The sequence below is a fragment of the Sander vitreus genome, chromosome 5, assembly GCF_031162955.1.
Source record: "Sander vitreus isolate 19-12246 chromosome 5, sanVit1, whole genome shotgun sequence".
Lineage (NCBI taxonomy): Eukaryota > Metazoa > Chordata > Actinopteri > Perciformes > Percidae > Sander > Sander vitreus.
Genome location: NC_135859.1, coordinates 34,697,908 through 34,717,364, shown reverse-complemented (window position 1 = coordinate 34,717,364; position 19,457 = coordinate 34,697,908). Strand labels below are relative to the sequence as shown.

Genomic DNA, 19,457 nt, shown 5'->3' with positions numbered 1-19,457 from the left:
TTATAAAGTTATTGGCCCCTTCGCTGAAAAGGGATACATGCCCGTTAATCAACCGCTAACGTAGTCCGTTTGTAACCGGATCAATCCTCCAAGCATTCACCTTTTACAGTGTTAAACACATACTTTAAACATGTACATTTCTGTCAATATACGCTGTATATACTGTCGTATTTAACTACCTCAGATATATAAGCAAACTGTAATGGTTTAATCTATAAACATGTCTTTAAATGTCTTGTTTTGTCAGTCCAAATGCCAAAGATGTTCAGTATAATATGATATAAAACGGTAAACCTTCCTATTTTACAGGCTGAAAACTGCAATTTCTGCCATTCTTGCATGAAAAATTACTTAAATGATTAATCGATTATAAAAATAGTTGCCAATTAATTTTCTAGGATCGACTAATTGATTAGTTGTTGCAGCGCTCTCTCTCTCTCTCTCTCTCTCTCTCTCTCTCTATATATATATCTCTCTCTCTCTGTCTATCTATCTATATATATCTCTCTCTCTCTGTGTATCTATCTATCTATATATATCTCTCTCTCTCTCTCTCTCTCTCCAATTTAACAAATATACAAATCTGTACATAGTAGTCAAATGTTTGTTTACCTTGTTCAGCTTTGTTGTTAAGCCATGTGTCTATTTCTGTGTTTGTACTTAACAAAAAGACAGATTTAAGTTCCTTAAGTGTTTACACCTACTTTGTTGTTAAAGCTCCAGATGATTCCGTGATTAGTGGCATCCATTTCTTTTTACTTTACAATAACTTTGCACACGGGACCGGTATTCAAAGTTATTAACGTTTCAGAGAAAACACAGGGAACTGTTTTCTGTTTTGCATCATTAAGTTACACCATACGTGCTCGGTTCATAGAGGAGAGACTACTTTGACATGGATCTTTCTGAGCGTCTGTTTGTACATCTTTTTCAGGTCTGTGTTGACACTGAGCCGCTGGATCTTCGCCAGACAAAAGAACCACCTGCTGTGCCTGCTTGTTTCATTGTTTACATCTCTGTCGCCAGCGGGAGGCTTTTGCTCAAATAAGCAAAGGACATCTGCAGCAGAGGATCTGTCTTTATGACGTCGCAACCGCTTTAAAAGACTTAACAAAAACCTGGAGTACATTTTTTCAACTGAGTTTCTGAAACCGATTGAGGGTAAACATGATGAAATTCATTGATATTACCCGAGAGGGCCTCGCCAAGACGGCCACTTGTACTTTATATGTGGGTTCTCTGTTCAGTGTGAGGAGAAGCTCCGTCCCCTAAATTATCTTGATGAAGGCCTTTTTCTGACAGAAGATCGGGGCCACTTGATGCCGGGAGGCGGAGTGCTGTGCCTCTCTGCCCTCTTAAATTCAACCCTTTCTGACAGATTTCCTCGCACATCTGACTTTCAAGATGGAGCTCTTCTTCAACCCTTTTGACAACTTGGTGTGTATCCTGCTCGGCATCTCCCTCACCGTGTGGTTCACCCTGCTGCTGGTCTTCATTATCGTGCCTGCCATCTTTGGTGTGTCCTTCGGCATCCGGCGTCTTTACATGAAAACCTTACTGAAGCTCTTTGAGGTAAGAGTTTGCCGCATAATGTTGTCTGTTTATTTGAAGAAACTAGTTCAGTGCTCGTTTGTAGCGAGTGCTTAGTTCCCAGTATTTGTTTTCCCACAACTTTGTGTAAATTCTCACAAACATGTTGGACAAAATGCATTTATAAAACTCTTGGTTCCCAGTCTTGTTGCCTGCAGCATTGTCGGGTTGTAAATTAACTAGTAACTAAAGCTGTAACAGATGAATGTAGTGGAGTAAAAAGTACAATATTTCTCTCTGAAATGTAGCGGAGTAGAAGTAGAAAGTGGCATGAAAAGAAAAGACTCAAGTAAAGTACAAGTACCTCAACATTTACATTTAAGTACAGTACTTAAGTAAATGTACTGAGTTACATTCCACCGCTGTCGAGAACCACTCATCCAATGGTAAACATACTGCATTTATATAGCGCCTTTCTACCTAACTAGATAAAGCACAGATACACGTTAACTGCAGTTTGAGGTGATGTGTTATAGTGTGTGTATGTATGTATGTATGTATATATGTATTAGTGCTGTCAGTTAAACGCATTATTAACGGCGTTAACGCAAACCCATTTTAACGGCGAAATTTTTTGTAGTGCAAGATTAACGTTCTTTTTGGCCTAGCAAACTGTAGTTTTTTTCACATGCTGTTGCAACAACTAGTAACGTTAGAAAAACTACAACACCACACTGGATCTAGCTAGACCGGAAACAAAACAACAGGCACGCCGCACACACTTGTCTGGGCTTGCGAGCCGGCCAAAGAGTAGTAGACTAACGTTACGTTTTGAGTGGATGGTGAGCGCGAGACGCCGAAATGGATGCCAATAAGATTCTGAATGGAAAGTTTACTTTAAAAAAGTTGCCAAATGGTTCCATTGACAAGACCAACGTGATCTGTGTGTTTTGTTGTTGTGAACTGAGCTATCATCGCAGCACGTCCAGTCTGAAATACCACTTGATGGCCGAGCACGCGGCTGATGGCCGAGCACACAGCTGATGCCAATTCTCCGCCCCCTCATCAAAGCCGTTACATTGTGTGAGAGATTATTTGCTCCAAGTGAGAATGTTAGTGTGAAATTGAACACTACAGTATATGCCAATGTTGTTTTCAATTAAAAAAAAAACCTTTGCACAAAGCAAGCCGATCCACTTTTCCATGTTGATAAGAGCATTTAAATGAGAAGAAATAATGGGACATTTAGAATAGATAAAAATGTGGGATTAATTGCGAGTTAACTATGACATTAATCGCGATTAAATATTTTAATCGTTTGACAGCACAAATTGTTAATAGTAATGTAGACGACCCTAAAGCTACGTAAAAGTGACGTAAAGACAGACATTTTTCACAATTGCTTTCTTTAGTGCAAAGGGTGTGATGCCGAGACGAAGACCTAAAGCCATGGCAGTTTTTCCCTCGCCAGAATTTCGCCTAACTTTGTAGCGTTATTTAGCGTGACGTGGATTCCTCAGATCGTCTAGTTTCATTTGATACCAACATCTTTAGTCTAGCTTTGAAACAAAGCCTCTTAAAAAAACATCTCATGATTTTATAAATCAGTATCAGATCATTTTAGATGCCACCCTAATGTGTTAATCATTATGTGTTAGCTGAGGATGGAGCGGAAACACGTAATACACACAACAGTACAGTATGTCTCAAGGTGTGTTTCTATTCTTGCAGTTATGATGCTCTGTCTTCACAACCTGGTATTCATCAACCACAGTTTGTATAAGTTCTTTAAGAGCATCCTGTATTTGTTCTGGCTGCGTTTTGTCCGCCCTTTCAGTCAACATTTACAACAGTCATGTTTGATTCTGGAAAAGCAGTTCTCGGTATACAACTACAGCTGCAAAGATTCATTGATTAGATGTCAACTATTGAACATTATCTGATTCCAGCTTTCTTAAATGTGAATATTGTTCTAGTTTCTTCTCTCCTCTGTGACAGTAAACTGAATATCTTTGAGTTGGGGACAAAATAAGCCATTTGAGGACGTCGTCTTGGGCTTTTTGGGAAACACTGATCCACATTTTTCACCATTTTTTTTTTGACATTTTATAAACCAAACAACTAATCCATTAATCGAGGAAATAATCAACAATAAAATAATGGTTATTTACAGCCTTAAATTATCCAATATAAAGCGGTAGTTCTGTTAGCATTGGTCAGGTGCCGGCGTTACACTTGTCTTTAGCATCCAACCAGTGGTTTTTGTTTTCACTGTCTGACGCAGATTACCATCACCGCCACGGGGCCAGTCTTCCCTTGTTATGTTACTGAAGACAACAGGAGTGCAGACACCTTGTCTGTAACTGTTGTCTGTGACGCGGCACCGACAGCCTGCAATGTTGCTTGCTGATGCAGTTTAGACTTTTTGAGAAATGAGTCGCCAACAAATTGCCAGTAATGGCAGTAGTAGTCTCGCATTGCCGGACCTTCCTCCACAGCGCTGCTGAGGAAGGTCTGGCTAGTCCACACAGCATTCTTGGATGGGAGAAAAACGTGCTCTGGTTTATTGGCATTTCTTTAAACCAATCGCAATCGTCTTGGGCGGCGCTAAGCGCTGGACGGAGCCACGGTGCCTCTGCAAAATAATCTCAGGAAGGAACTTGTTTTGGTGGAACGTGTACGTTCAAAAGTTGTTTTAGTCGTGCAACAGAGAACTCAGATTGGACAGATAGTCTAGCTAGCTGTCTGGATTTACCCTGCAGAGATCTGAGGAGCAGTTAACCATAGTCCTCAGAAATCCACCGGAGGTTAGAACGCCAACACAGAGAAAGAGGAAGGGGACGGACATCTGGCCGAAAAGAAGGACATCCAGCGGAATTTCTGGCGGCAACGGAGCATTCCCGGAAGCGGTCCGTCGTGGATATAGTATATAATGCATCCGCTTCAATGTGCAGTGAGGCTAGCTCAAGATGTCAGTATTTACCAGCTGACTCCTGACACAGTTATCTAGTTTCTCCTTCTGCTATCTCTGGCGACTCTTCCCTCGTAGAGCTGTCATCTCTTTCCAGCCGTGAACCTCTGAGAGCAGATCTTGCGCCAGAAATAAACGGGCCGGTGGGAGCTGTGAGAGACGCTCTCAGCTCATGATTCCCGAAGCAACCGGGAGATTTTAGAGCAAAGGTCAAAGGACAGATGCAGTACCGACTGTGTGAACCTGAAGAGAATGTGTCATTACTTTAAAGCAAAAGGTCTCTTTATTTTAGGCGTATATATAGACGCATATATTTGTTTTGTCTTGGGCATGATTACGTTTTTTTGTTTTGTTTATACAATTATTGCTCAAAGAGAATACGTGTGACAAAAATCACTCGCTTGAAGTAAAGTTATTTGTGCTGTAATCTAGCTGCAAAGATTAATCAATTTATTTAAATTACTATTATGTTATGTTAAATGTGAATATGTTCTAGTTTCTTCTCTCCTCTGTGACAGTAAACTGAATATCTTTGAGTTGGGGACAAAACGAGACATTTGAGGACGTCATCTTGGGCTTTTTGGGAAACACTGATCCACATTTTTCACCATTTTATGACAATTTAGAGACCAAACAACTAATCGGTTCATCGAGAAAATAATCGACAGATTAATCGACTATGACAATAACTGTTGTTGCATGTCTACTTACTTATCCCACACCTGTAATTTTTGATAGGGGATAATAACGTATTCTTTCACAGGCAGCTCTGGAGCAAAACCAAAGCACAAACACTCACTTATTTTTGTTCGTGTTGTTTTACTAGAAGGAGCAGCTCTGTTTTCCTCCCCTCCACCCAAAGTACTGCTGTCAACTGCAGCTGCTGGTTGATACGTTGAATCAGTATTAAAACTTGTCACGACACGATTGAAACGTAGCTGTAAAAGCAAGCATAAGGAATGCTAGATATACCAGGAATGTGTGTGTGTCTGTTTTTATTTTTATGTATTAGAGTAATTCTGACCAACTTAGATCAATATCAGGGTAAGTGGTGGTGATGGCGCAGTGGATATGACACATGGCTTTGGTGTGGGAGACCCGGTCCGATGCATCAACCAGTGTGTCCCTGAGCAGCCCCTAGTTGCTCCAGAGGCGTGTTTGACATATGTAGCAATTGGAAGTCGCTTTGGATAAAAGCGTCAGCGAAATGACATGTAATGTAACATAGATCAAAATCAAAATAAGACCTAACACTCTACACGCTCAACGACTAGGCACTAGATCCTTAATGTAGATAATATATAAAGGCACTCCAATTAATACTTTTATTATATATGCCCTAAGACATGTAGAGCTGTAGATGAACAGTCAAAAAGTCTTCTCACTTATCACAGTTTGGCCCTTTTAAAAGTCTGCAAAAAAGATACTTAGCCAGCAAAGAAAAAAGGGCCAAAAAAAAGCTCGGAAAAGCAACAAACGGCGGAAAAAGCAAAAAAAAAAAAAAAACATTGAGAGGAAAAAAAAAAAAATTGGGAAAGGCGCCAAAAAAAGTGGCAAAAGCTAAAGAAAAAAACGCTGGCGAAAGTGACAAAAACTAGGTGGCCCAAAATGATTTGTGAACCTAAATTGAAATGTGGGCTGTATCAAAATCTGTGAGGGGCCTGAGTTGGCCCGCGGGTCTCGAGTTGGACGTGTGCGCTAAACTATTTCCTACTGTAGCATTAATTGGTGCAGACAAACCTCTGAGTCACTGTGTGTTGTGGTATAAACTGAAGTCTGAGACTGTTGGCCAAGTGAAAACACCCAACACTTACCAGTCAATCGTTTCCTGATCTGTCCTGCTTGTCTTACATCTTGAACACTGCACTCTTTTCCTGCCTCTCTGTGTTTTTGTCTACATATTATTATTATTATTATTGTTGTGTCTCAGAACAAGGCCGTGGCTAACAGATAAGCCGTGCACATTATTTGCCCAGGGTCAACTTTTACTGTTTGACACTACCAATTGCTGCCCGCATCCACTTCAAGACACTAGTACTTGCATACAGGGCCACGAACGGATCGGCCCCGGCTTACATCCAGGACGTGGTCAAACCTTACACCCCAACCCGCCAACCTGCTTGCTGCCCCCTCACAGCGAGGTACAACTAATCACTCAACGAAATCCCGACTGTTTGCTGTCCTGGCTCCTAAATGGTAGAATGAGCTCCCTATTGACATCAGGACGGCCGAAAGCCTACGCATCTTCCGCCGAAGGCTAAAAACACATCTCTTCCGACTACATCTCGGATGAAAAAAAAAAAAAAAACATACAGTATATATATTCTTAAAGCTGCACTTTCATATGGCTCTTTGTAGTTTTGCTTATTTGAAGCTAATGTACTTGCACTTACTACTTGTTTCCTGGAGTTTGCACCTTCAAGGTTGAACGCACTTAATTGGAAGTCGCTTTGGATAAAAGCCTCAGCTAAATGACGATGTAATGATGTAATGTTTCCTCAACTTGTCTTGAACTTTTGCTGCATTAACATCCACACTCAGAATAGAGAGAGAACCAAAACATGAGCAGGAAGCTGTTGTGACTGCTTTGTTGAAATCTAGAAAGTCAGGTTTAACAACATCTACAGTTGCCGCTTCAGAAACTTGTGGCACAACGGCGGCGTTTTAGACTCACGATAAACACACTTCAATGTGAACGTTCCTTCTGTTATTGTTTAATTTGTTGATGAAGTAAAATGAATGTGCTGCATTCTGTGTATTTTGTGTCACTTGTATTTTTACACACCTTTTTGTTCTGTCTTTGCAGTGGGCCACACTCAGGATAGAGAGAGGAGCCAAAGAAAATAATCACCATCTGTACAAACCCTACTCAAATGGTAAGCTGTACTATCATCGTGCATATTCAGTAGGTGTATTTGTTTTAAGCTAGGTCTACACTACTACATTTTGGTTTAAAAACAAAAATCTTTTGCAACATTTGCACCTCACGTCCACACTAAAACGGAGACATTTGAAACACTGCTGCCCCCATTTGGTTTAAAAACTCCGGGGTTGTTTTGTAGTCTGGACGGACACAAACGGAGACATTTGGAAACGACGGTTTTGCAAGCAGCATTTCTCTCCCCCCCCCCCCCACCCGCTTTGCTATTGGGATGATTCGCCCTACTACGAGTTTGTTTACCATCGAAATGACTTTGAAGCTGTTATATTAAGGTACAAATCTTGCATAGTGTGCCTTTAAACACTTGTGTGGACGGAGATCGGTTTTGTCTCAAAATGCCACTTAGAAGTGAAAACGTAGTCATGTAGATGTAGCCTTAGGCCGGCTACACACTGGCTGCGTGGCGTGAGCATGTCAGCTGCGTGGCGTGTCCGTTTTTATTTCGGCTCCCATCGTAACAGGTTAGAGCTTACACACTGCCTGCGCAACACGCACGTCTCACTCCCGAAAACGTGTGCATGCTAGAAATAGGACCGACGCCTATTTTTCATGCGATACGCAAGCGTGTTGGAAGCGTTTCCAGGCAAAATAGAATACGAAAAGATGTTTATATGTCATTTTGACACAAATACATTTAATAAATGACATGTTGATGTTTGAAAGTCTCGAGGTTTTGACATAAATGTAGATATAAATGTAATTTAAAAAAATAATAATAAATAATTATTGATTTTCAAATATTGCACCTGTCAATACAGAACCAAATATTCTGGAGCCTGTTTTGCCGTCAATACTGCCGACGTTGTCTTTGCTATAATCAGATCAGTATATATTTATGTTTAACATGAAGTATACTACTGCTTGAGTGCAGTAAATCAATGGGAAACCTACATGTGTACAGACGAGGCTAGCAGCAGCAGCGCCGCGTCAGACACGTTTCTGGTGTGTAAAGACATAGAAAATGCCACGCAGCTGACACGCAACAGAAACGCCACACTCACGCGAGCAGCCAGTGTGACTTTCGCTGACCTCTTTTCTCCCTGGACTGTTGCAGCTATCATCGCCAGGGAGCCCACCTCATTGGAGGAGGAGATCAAGGAGATCAGGCGCAGCGGCAGCAACAGAGACCTGGACTCAGCCCCCGAGTTTGAGATGTCTGACATCTTCTATTTTGCCCGGCGAGGAGTGGAGAGCATCATGGACGATGAGGTGACCAAGCGGTTCTCTGCCGAGGAGTTGGAGTCCTGGAATCTGCTGACTCGCAGCAACAACAACTTCCACTACATCAGCCTGAGGCTGACCGTCCTCTGGGGGCTCGGCCTGCTGATCCGCTACGGCTTCCTGCTGCCTCTCAGGTATCAGCCGTACCTCCAGCAGAGAGGTTTCTTTATATAGAAGAGTGACCCTTACCACGCATGCTTTTAAAGAAAACCGAACACATTAACAGGATTTTCCCTGCCACTGTAAGGTTTAGGTGCAGCATCCGAGCCGTTTTGGGCAGCATGTAAGCTGAATGAACGTAACTGATCTAATGATTGTAGTTGGACTTTAAGCTTTTTGAGTGTTATTTATTTATTATCTGCTCTAGCTTTTCCAAAGTTTTAGACACAGATATTGTAACAACGATCCAAAGTGATGTGAAAAAGATGCAAAACTACCACAGACACCCAAAACAACCCCAAAGAAAACATAAATGACCAAAAAGAGACGCAACGCGACTACAAAGAGACACAAAATGTATTGTGAAATTTACTATTTTTACTAAAAAAAATTGTATTAAAAAACTTATCAGTGAAAGCTGCATGAGTAAAATACACTCACCTAAAGGATTATTAGGAACACCTGTTAAATTTCTCGTTAATGCAATTATCTAATCAACCAATCACATGACAGCTGCTTCAATGCGTTTAGGGGTGTCGTCCTGGTCGAGACAATCTCCTGAACTCCAAACTGAATGAAGAAAGGTGATCTAAGCAACTTTGAGCTTGGTATGGTTGTTGGTGCCAGACGGGCTGGTCTGAGTATTTCACAATCTGCTCAGTTACTGGGATTTTCACGCGCAACCATTTCTAGGGTTTACAAAGAATGGTCTGAAAAAGGAAAAACATCCAGTATGCGGCAGTCCTGGGGGGCGAAAATGCCTTGTTGATGCTAGAGGTCAGAGGAGAATGGGCCGACTGATTCCAGTTGATAGAAGATCAACTTTGACTCAAATAACCACTCGTTACAACCGAGGTATGCAGCAAAGCATTTGTGAAGCCACAACACAAACAACCTTGAGGTGGATGGGCTACACCAGCAGAAGACCCCACCGGGTACCACTCATCTCCACTAAAAATAGGAAAATGAGGCTACAGTTTGCCTCGAGCTCACCAACATTGGACGGTTGAAGACTGTAAAAATGTTGCCTGGTCTGATGAGTCTCGATTTCTGTTGAGACATTCAGATGGTAGAGTCAGAATTTGGCGTAAACAGAATGAGAACATGGATCCGTCATTCCTTGTTACCACTGGGCAGGCTGCTGGTGGTGGGGGTGTAATGGTGTGGGGGATGCTATCCTATCAATATGGGCCAACATTTCTAAAGAATGCTTCCAGCACCTTGTTGAATCCACAATGAGTTCTGAAGGCGAAAGGGGGTCAAACACGGTATTAGTATGGTGTTCCTAATAATCCTTTAGGTGAGTGTATAGCGGCTGTGGATAAGAGGAGTTGACCGCTGGAAGTCAAAGACGTTTCGGCACTAGTTATTTTCCTTTGGCGCTGAATAAAACCTTTTGGGGGGGGGTCGCCAAAGAATTCTCTCTGCAGGTAAAAACCCCTGGTAACATTACATGTTGGCACATGCAGGGAGTTAAAGAGGGAGATCCTCATTCGGGGTTAGCTTAGACGGTCACAGGGACAGTGACTCAGTACTAAGCCTGGCTGGCTCGTTTCCAACTGCCAGTGGGGAGACTAATCAGGCCACTGCTGCACAGACAGACGCTGCACTGTCCCGTCCAGTTAATGGATTCTCATTCGGTTATTGTCTAGTTGAATATCGACCTGGCTCACTTGCATGAGAGCATGAAACCCGTACCTCTCTTGTTTCTAAATCTCTCCCAATTTAAATCAACACCTCCAATCCCAAGTGATTGGTTCATCCAAATGAAGTCGACCTGTTGGCCAGTTTAATCATCACCTTCCTTCCTGCAGGGTCGGGAGTCTATTAGCAGTGACGGAGGAGAGCGTGAAACTTGTAATTGATAACCAGCGGCCCGCACCCCTGGATAACATTACTCAGAAAAGAAAACTTGTAGTACAGAAGGAAACTTATTTGGATGTTGAGGATTGAGGATGTTCTCGCATTTAAATGCCTACATTGGTATTTTCACATTTTGTGATGTCATTTCTTGGAATGCTTTATATGCCTAAAATCAGTACCTGTATAGCCAGTACCAGTATCCTAAGCTAAAAGGTTATATAAGTCAATAAACCATAATGGTTAAAGTATTAAAACAAATCATGTCATGAAAAAATAGATGTATACCAAAACTGGACACGTTTTCATTACATTTGACCAAACCCACAAATATTGATCCAAAAGATTTCTAAATGTAGAAACATTAACAAGATATTTCTTAACACTCCAGATGTCATTTCAACTCTGTGTACTTTTTAGTTTTTGAGCAGTAAACACGACACACACAACGTTGAAGGTGTGTTGTTGTTGTTGTTGCCAGAAGACACATTTTGTTTCAAATGAAGCTGGAGGCAGCAAAAAAAAAACACAGCTGGCTGAACTATTTAAAAATGGCGGGTTTGTTCAGGACCCCCGTCTGTCGCTTTCACGTCACCTTTTGGTATCGCCTCAGCTCGCTGGGAACCTCCACGGAGGTGGTACTAAATAAACCACCTGTTAGCAGGTACCAGGGACTTTTTATCATAATGGAAAACCAAAAAAGGCGAGTAGAGTTGTGTCGAGCAGGTACCATGTAATGGAAAAACGCTTAAAGTATATGTGCGCCTGCTCTACCCACTGACCCAACCCGGCCACGAGATATGCTCATTTTTATGAGCAGAGTGTAAAGGCGTTTTGATAGTTTCATCTGCATTAGAAATGGTGTGACGCGGTTTTGCACCGGACGTCACGTAACGTGGTGACGTCAATAGAGCGTACAACGTGCAGCTTTCTGCTGCAAAAAGAATGAATGCTCTAGCTCTTCTGGTTTTTATACCACCGGCCGCGGGAGATCGTTGTTTACACGATATGGGTTAAATGTGTTCAACCAAAAGGTGGAATCCCTCCTCTCCCCACAGAAATGATGTTTCTTTTTAAGTAGTCTATATCGACGACGTTTCATTTCCGGGATTGTTCAGTTGCCGCCGGAAATTCCTCCAGATGTCCCTCATTTCGGCCAGATGTCCGTCTCCTTCCTCTTTCTTTGTGTTGGCGTTCTAACCTCCGGTGGATTTGTGAGGACTATGGTTAACTGCTCCTCAGATCTCTGCAGGGTAAATCCAGACAGCTAGCTAGACTATCTGTCCAATCTGAGTTTTCTGTTGCACGACTAAAACAACTTTTGAACGCATTAATGCTCCACCAAAACTACTTCCTTCCCGAGGCTATTTTGAATAGAATAGAATATCTTTATTTGTCATAACAGATACAACGAAATTAAGTGCAGTTCCAAACATCTTTTGAGGTAATATATGCATAAATAAATACATATATAAAGAATGATACTACTGCATACATATTAATGCTAAAAACACATAGGAGACACACCCATACAGGCATCCACATTTAAAAATTGCACATAGCCCTATTGACATAGATAGGTGGGGGGAACTATACTTTGATGTGGCCTGTAGGATGGTTTTGGCCTTTCTGAGGCAGCGGGAGCTGTGAAGTTCTTCCAGAGAGGGCAGCCAGTGATTTTCTTTGCTGCCTTTGTGACCCCCTGAGCTTTTTCCTCTCGTGCCACAGTGCAGAGGCACTGTTGTTCCGCACGGCCCTTAGCGACGGCCAAGACGATTGTGATTGGTTTAAAGAAATGCCAATAAACCAGAGCACGTTTTTCTCCCATCCAGGAATGCTGTGTGGACTAGCCAGACCCTCCTCCGCGGCGCTGTGGAGGAAGGTCTGGCAATGCGAGACTATTTGTTAAGCGATTCCCTGTCGCAGGATCAGATGTAACCTGCCTGTCCGTCTCTTTCAGGGTAACTCTGGCCTTCACTGGTGTCGGCCTCCTCGTTTTCCTCACCTGTCTTATCGGGCTGCTGCCAAGCGGAAGGTGAGACTGACGACAAGCTGGTCTGTTTTGATTTATCAAAAATAAAGGAAACTGTTTGCCGTGTTCACACACAGAGTACGTCATGCTGGTATATGCTTTTTCTTGCAGGTTAAAAAACTTTCTGAGTGAGAAAGTCCATCTGATGTGCTACAGAATATGTGTCCGAGCTCTGACGGCCATTATCACCTACCATAACAGGTAAGGGACCTTTGCCCCCAACTTCCATCAGACGTGCTGGGTTCACGTCCGATGCAAATAGTTTTTGACTATATATATATAGTCAAGTACGTTTTACACACACGAGGTATGTTTCCTCTGCTTTTAACCCGTCCAAACTAATTATGAGCAGTGGGCAGCCACAGGCTACATCTACACTACTACGTTTTGGTTTAAAAAACGAATATCTTTTGCTACGTTTACCCCTCGCGTCCACACTACTGCGGCGTTTCCGAGCCCCTAAAACGGAGACATTTGGAAACTCTGCTACCCCCGTTTTGGTTATAAAACTCCGGGGTTGCTTTGTAGTCTGGACGGACACAAACGGAGACCTTTGGAAACGACGACGCACGTCAGTCAGTCTTATCTGTTAGGTCACTAAAATAATGATAGATAAATAATGTTCTCCAGTTTTACTTAATGATTAATCACATGTATCCACACCTCTGGCACAATGGTTAGAGATCTGCAAAGGCCTTTACTAAAAATAAAAGTTTAGCATTGCCAGTGTTAATTATTGACATCACCAAAACAAATCCAGTTTTATTGGGACAGAGCTCTGCACTGATGCTCACCAAAATTAAGGACAAATGGTAAAACATTTTTGTGCTTTTTTTAACTAATATTTCAGGAGAAAACATGTTGCAACTCATAGCTTTTCCAAATGCCATGACATTTAATCAGAAGTTACCTGATTGTTTTAAACAAGCCGCTCCAATGCTGCTTGTCTTGTTCACCTGGTCCCATTATTCTTATTCTAAAACGTGATTCTCTGCAGGCCTCTTGCCTTGCAGGGAAAGGGGTCTACGTGAGATTACATAATGATGGATAAGTTGTGTTCGGGGTGTGTCAGCTCTTGTAATGCGAGCACCCAGAGTGTGTGAGTGTGAAAGGGAGGCTGCCTGAGGCTAGACTCAGACTGTCTACATTCACATTCATTGGAGCAGAGATGAGCCTCTGTATAGCACAAAACCCTCAGTAATGCGATCTCATACACAAAGCCAAGTCAGTCAAGCTACAGTCATTTTGTAAACATAAAATACAACGCTTGGAGCTGCTGACTTCACATAGCTAATTTGCAAGCACGCATTTCACTATTCTTAACCCTGTTTTTATCAGATTTTCCGCAACATATTGATCCAAAAGATTTCTGAATGTAGAAACATCAACAAAATACTTCTTAACACGCCAGAAGTTATTAAAACTATGTCAAAAAAAATGTAGTTTTTGAGGTAAGCTCTTTTTTATTTATTTTTTTTAGGGCTTTTCCGCCTTTAATTTTTGACAGGACAGCTAAGTGAGAAAGGGAAGAGAGAGAGAGAGAGGGGGGGGGAAGACATGCAGGAAATCATCACAGGTCAGATTCAAACCCTGGACCTCTGCGTCAAGGCATAAACCTCTCAGTACATGTGCGCCTGCTCTACCAACTGAACCAACCCGGCCACAGAGATACGCTCATTTTAATGAGCGGAGTATAAATGCGTTTTGACAGTTTCATCTGCAATAGAATGGTGTCACACAGGCAAGAGCTCCATCACGAGCGTTCAAAGTAATGCAGAAGCCTTATCTTTCTGCTGCAAAAAGAATGAATGCTCTAGCTGTTATGGTTTTTATTTTAGATCGATTTAAACAGGATCATGTGTACAATGACCTCCGACGGCTGCCGGCCGGCCGAGTTAATGGGTGCAATATTGTGCACCAGTGTTACTATTGAAGGGACGATGGTAGTGAGGATTTTGTTCTTTTTTTTGGACATTTTATGCAAATGTAGCAGAGTGTGAATCTGAGAGGAACGTGAAGCAGTACGTGGGGTTTTTATAGAGAGGATAGGAACATGCAGGAGGATGTGGGAGAGGAAGTTGATGCTTCGTGTATTGTTTTTATCAACTGTAGTTGAAATAGCTGGTGTTGGGTTTGGTAAACTACAGCGCAGGCTTGACTGAATTTGAAATGAAACCTTTGAAACAACATTTAAGATGAAGCTCGAGGCCCATTGTTAGTTAGTGAGATTGCTCATCATGGTAATTAGAGCTGCAAAGATTCTTGGTTTAGTATAACTATTAAATTAATCAGCAACTATTTTGATCGGTTGGTTAATTAATCGGCCGATTTTTGGCATCTTTTTACATAATCGGCATCGGCCAATATCCCAGTATATCAAGGCGCTTAATAGGCAGGCGCATCTGCGGGCAGCCTAGTGTTAAAAACATGAATAGGCGACATTTTTTTACAGCGCACCCAGACCAGCTGCCTCCAGCCCCTCCCCTCGTGAAGTCTTCAGGCTCCGACTCTACCGTTAGCAGTAGCATGTTGCTGTGTTCTTGCCTTGGGATTAACTGTACTAATTAAACCGTACAAAACACCACGGCCACACCGCTGTGGAAGCTCTCGGAATGTCATTTATCAGAGTCTGGTTGTTACCCCTGTCAGTGGCAGTCTCATCCACTCCTATAACGGAGCTAACTGGAGCTAACCGCTAACGGAGCTAATCGTTGCTAACAGAGCCTTCAGTTCTCCATGCCTGTATCCATTAACTGCATCTATGGACTCGAGCACGAATAAAACCCTTAATGTTATTAAACTGGCTGGACGAGTTTTAAATGATAACTCAGAGTTGTTTGAATGACAGAAATCTGCTCAGATAAGATCCTAATGAGGACAGGACATGTAACAGTAGGGTCCCCAAAACACAGATACAGCACTGCAACAAATGAACAATGATCTAACAAACAAGGTGAACAAGATCTGACTTTAGAGAGTCCAAGTCTGATGTGATTCAACAGGAGTTAGTGTTGAGAATAATAATAATATGTCACTTTCTGTGAAGCTTGCAGATTTGTATTCTCAGAAGTTTAATTATGCTGCTAAGTGCACTAAACTTTATTTTTTCATTGAAAAGTTTATTTGACAAAGTTTATTTTCTTCTTACCTGTTTTGTTTATTTAATATATTTTTCATAAATTATTTATACAATATACAGTATGTTTTTACATTATACATTTTTAATTGAAGTATACAAGTGTAGATTGGTGAAGTGTACGATAAATGTTTTTGTTGAGAAATTCTGTGTATATTAGTGTTACATTTTTTAAAATCAAGCACATATCGGCCAAAATAAATCGGCAGTATTTATCAGCCATCAGCTGACCCTGATTTCTAAAGATCGGCATCGGCCAGAGAAAACCCATATCGGTCGACCTCTACTGAACGGCAAAGGCAAACATTTATGGGCTCATATTATGCTTTTTGGCGTTTTCCCTTTCCTTTATTGTGTTATATATCTTATATCTTTTTTGTGCACATTATTGGTTTACAAAGTAAAAAAGCCCAAAGTCCCCCCCAAAGGGACTTACCATCTCCAACAGAAAACACTGTTCACAAACTGCTCCAAACAGCTCTATTGTAGTCCAGCCTTTACTTCAGAGACAAACGTGGTCACTTTGGAACACACGTTATAATGCTCGCCTAGCTGCTAGCATGGCACTCCCTCATACTCTGCTTCTGACTGGCTAGTAGTCCTTACCTAGGTACTGTCAGGGCACGCCCTCATACTCTGCTTCTGACTGGCTAGTAGTCCTTACCTAGCTACTGTCAGGGCACGCCCTCATACTCTGCTTCTGACTGGCTAGTAGTCCTTACCTAGTTACCTGATATAACCTCTAAATACAATTATGAACCTGAAAATGAGCATAACATGAGGTCTTTAATAATATTTGTGTCAACAGACAATCTGTCAACAGTGTAATCTGTTAATATAAAACAAATGAAAACTTAGGAAATATTTTGCAAATATAAAACAGATCTGTGGTTATTTATTTGCTCAAGGATCTGTATCATTTCTTGCGTCCTTCTGAATGTCTGCCATCAATGTCTGGCCTGTTGTAACGTGTTTCCTCTCTATTCTCGAGCTAAAAATAGTGACAAGGGTGGAAGTGTAGCTCTCTCTTTCTCTCTCTGTCTCTATTTAAGATTGCAACTCTATCTTTAAGAATCTGGAGTAGGTTCAGATCCTGCATGCTCTGGGGGGGTCAAACCTTTAAACGTATCCACCATTGCTTTGTTTCTCCCAAGAAAATTGGGGGAGGCAAAGCATACCCAAATTTAGAAGAATAATATTGTCTCCTGACTGCTTTCTTTATTATTATCTTGCACTAAAAGTGTATTTTGACAATCAACATTGTTTCAGTTCTTGGTAATGCATCCTCCAGGAAGTGTCTTCATGACACATAGTGTAACAGTCTTCCTGTTTCCACTTTTACAGTGAAAATAAACCCAAGAATGGGGGTATCTGCGTCGCCAACCACACCTCACCCATCGATGTTATCATCCTGGCCAGCGATGGCTGCTATGCTATGGTAACTCTACTGCTGCTCAGCAGGAAGCTACAAAAACATTGACATGGGTCACTTTCTTTCCATTGCAGCTGCTTGTCTGTTGAAATGACATTTGTGTTTTGTGTTTTCAGGTTGGCCAAATTCACGGTGGCTTGATGGGGGTCATTCAGAGATCCATGGTCAAGGCCTGCCCGCACATTTGGTTTGAACGCTCAGAAGTCAAAGACAGACATCTAGTGGCCAAAAGGTAGAATTACACTTTGTTTTTATTCCAGGTTTTGTTATTGTACAGTTTTGCCCCCTTAGTCTATAGGATTTGTTTTTTGTATTCAGTTAGTTGTTGCAAAGTAAGTTTTTATGTTGATTTTGAGCGTCAGTCTGTTGGGTAAAACTTAGTATTTTTGAAACTTCTATATTTTGTGTCTTAAAGCCAAGTTCAGACCAAAGATTCGCAACAAGACGAAAGGCACACCACCTGTTTCACCAGCCAATCAAGTCATAGCGAAGTCAGCTAGTCAAGTCGGTTACAAAATGTCAACTGGTTGAAATGGCAGAGTTTTGGACGGAGGCTCGACGAGCACGGTAGATGGTTGAGGGAGCTAGAGAGTGAATGAAGAGAGGGAACGGTGTTAGAACAAAGCAGCGAATCAGAGAAATAAAACCGTTTGATCAATACTAGAAATGCGACTGCAGCAAGTATCTCACTATCACTATCCTCATTCATATTTTAAGACGCTAAAAATGATATCCAGCTACAAAAAAGCCTGAAAAGTCTGAAATTAGAACAGATATACAGAGAGACGTTGTTATGGAGATGATACACAAGCTGTATTCAAACCCGTTCCCTCATTCACTCACTCACTATTCCCTATATAGTGTTTATTAAATAGTGAACTATATCGGGAACGACCAAACGAGATTTTCCGACACTCACTGAAAACAGGGAAACAAAAATACTTTTAATACACATAGACAGTATATAATGGACCAACAGATCCCGTGTCTCTGTGACTGACCAGTGAAGGATATTAGAAGCTCTTTTCCGGTGATGGCTGAGCGTTACTGAGCAGCCTCCAACTGAGCTTGAAGACGTAAATGTGACGTGAGCAACCTGTCTGAAAGTTGGAAGTCTTCTGGTAGCTGTGCCAAGAGAAATCTCAATCATTCCCAATCTAGCAGAGACGGAGAGCGTAGGTATATGTAAGGAGATAACATAGACACAGGCTCATTATTGATCACTAAAATGATAGTTAACATTAGGAATTACACTTAAACAGCTGATGGAAGTCCAAACTGCCTGAGAGCTTCTCCTGTACTATACGGTAATTCCTCTACTGTGCGACAGTAAGTCTCGTGGTTATGACACAATCGTTAGCCTATTTTTAGAAAAACGTCTGCTACGGAGCCATAACGTGAGGTACAAGGTAATGGAGCCTTTTATACGTTGTCGTGTTTCTTTAGAAATAAACAATGGACAAATAGAGTCTTTAAACGCTTCAGATGTAAAGGTATTCTCTGTCAAAGTGACGTCAAAATGAATGGCAGTCAATGGGATGCTAACGGCGGGTGATGGCTTGTTAGCATCAAAATGGCGCCATAGGATCTATGGTTGTTGACAGACGCTTACCCCCTTGCTAATACGTCCCTGAAACAAGCCGAGCACCCAGGAGGAAAGTAAAGGAGTAAAAATAAACTTTACGGACCACTTGAAATGTATCCCAACATTAGCATTAGCATTAAATTGTGGCTAATTCAGGAACAGTATTGCTCTCATATTTAGTTTTTACACTGTGCTGTGTATACTTTCTTTCCTTTTTCTTTTTTTTTTTTTTTAATAATGTTAATCTGTAGTTTTATTTTTAACCAAAATCCCTACTAGGGACAAGTGTCGTGAATTAGCTTCAGCTAAAAACACTGATACATGCATCCGATGACTGTTTTAGCTTATCTGTCCCTATCTAAATAAACCTTTAATAATAATAAATATGTTGCATGTTACATTTCTGCCGTCTAGAAACGAAAGCCCGCTCCATTTTTCCTTTTCAGTTTTTTCGCGGTTACTTCTGCTTCTGCTTCTCCTCTGAGAAAACACAGCCATGTTGCATTGTGGGTATACAGGAGTAAAATGTAGCCTGCATCGTCTGTACACTCAAATTAGCAGTGCATTGTAGGTATTTTCTAGTGGACTAT

General features: G+C 41.5%; 1 protein-coding gene across 1 annotated transcript in view; it reads left to right on the top strand.

The window, feature by feature from the left end:
• Window positions 1–19,457, top strand: part of LOC144518741 (glycerol-3-phosphate acyltransferase 4) — a 29,626-nt gene that overhangs the window by 646 nt on the left and 9,523 nt on the right. The window contains exons 2-8 of the mRNA XM_078251635.1: window positions 935–1,572; window positions 7,308–7,377; window positions 8,497–8,797; window positions 12,643–12,717; window positions 12,826–12,915; window positions 17,195–17,288; window positions 17,399–17,514. Coding sequence (XP_078107761.1) covers window positions 1,405–1,572; window positions 7,308–7,377; window positions 8,497–8,797; window positions 12,643–12,717; window positions 12,826–12,915; window positions 17,195–17,288; window positions 17,399–17,514 — 914 coding nt within the window. The 5' untranslated portion in view covers window positions 935–1,404. The remainder of the gene's footprint in view (window positions 1–934; window positions 1,573–7,307; window positions 7,378–8,496; window positions 8,798–12,642; window positions 12,718–12,825; window positions 12,916–17,194; window positions 17,289–17,398; window positions 17,515–19,457) is intronic.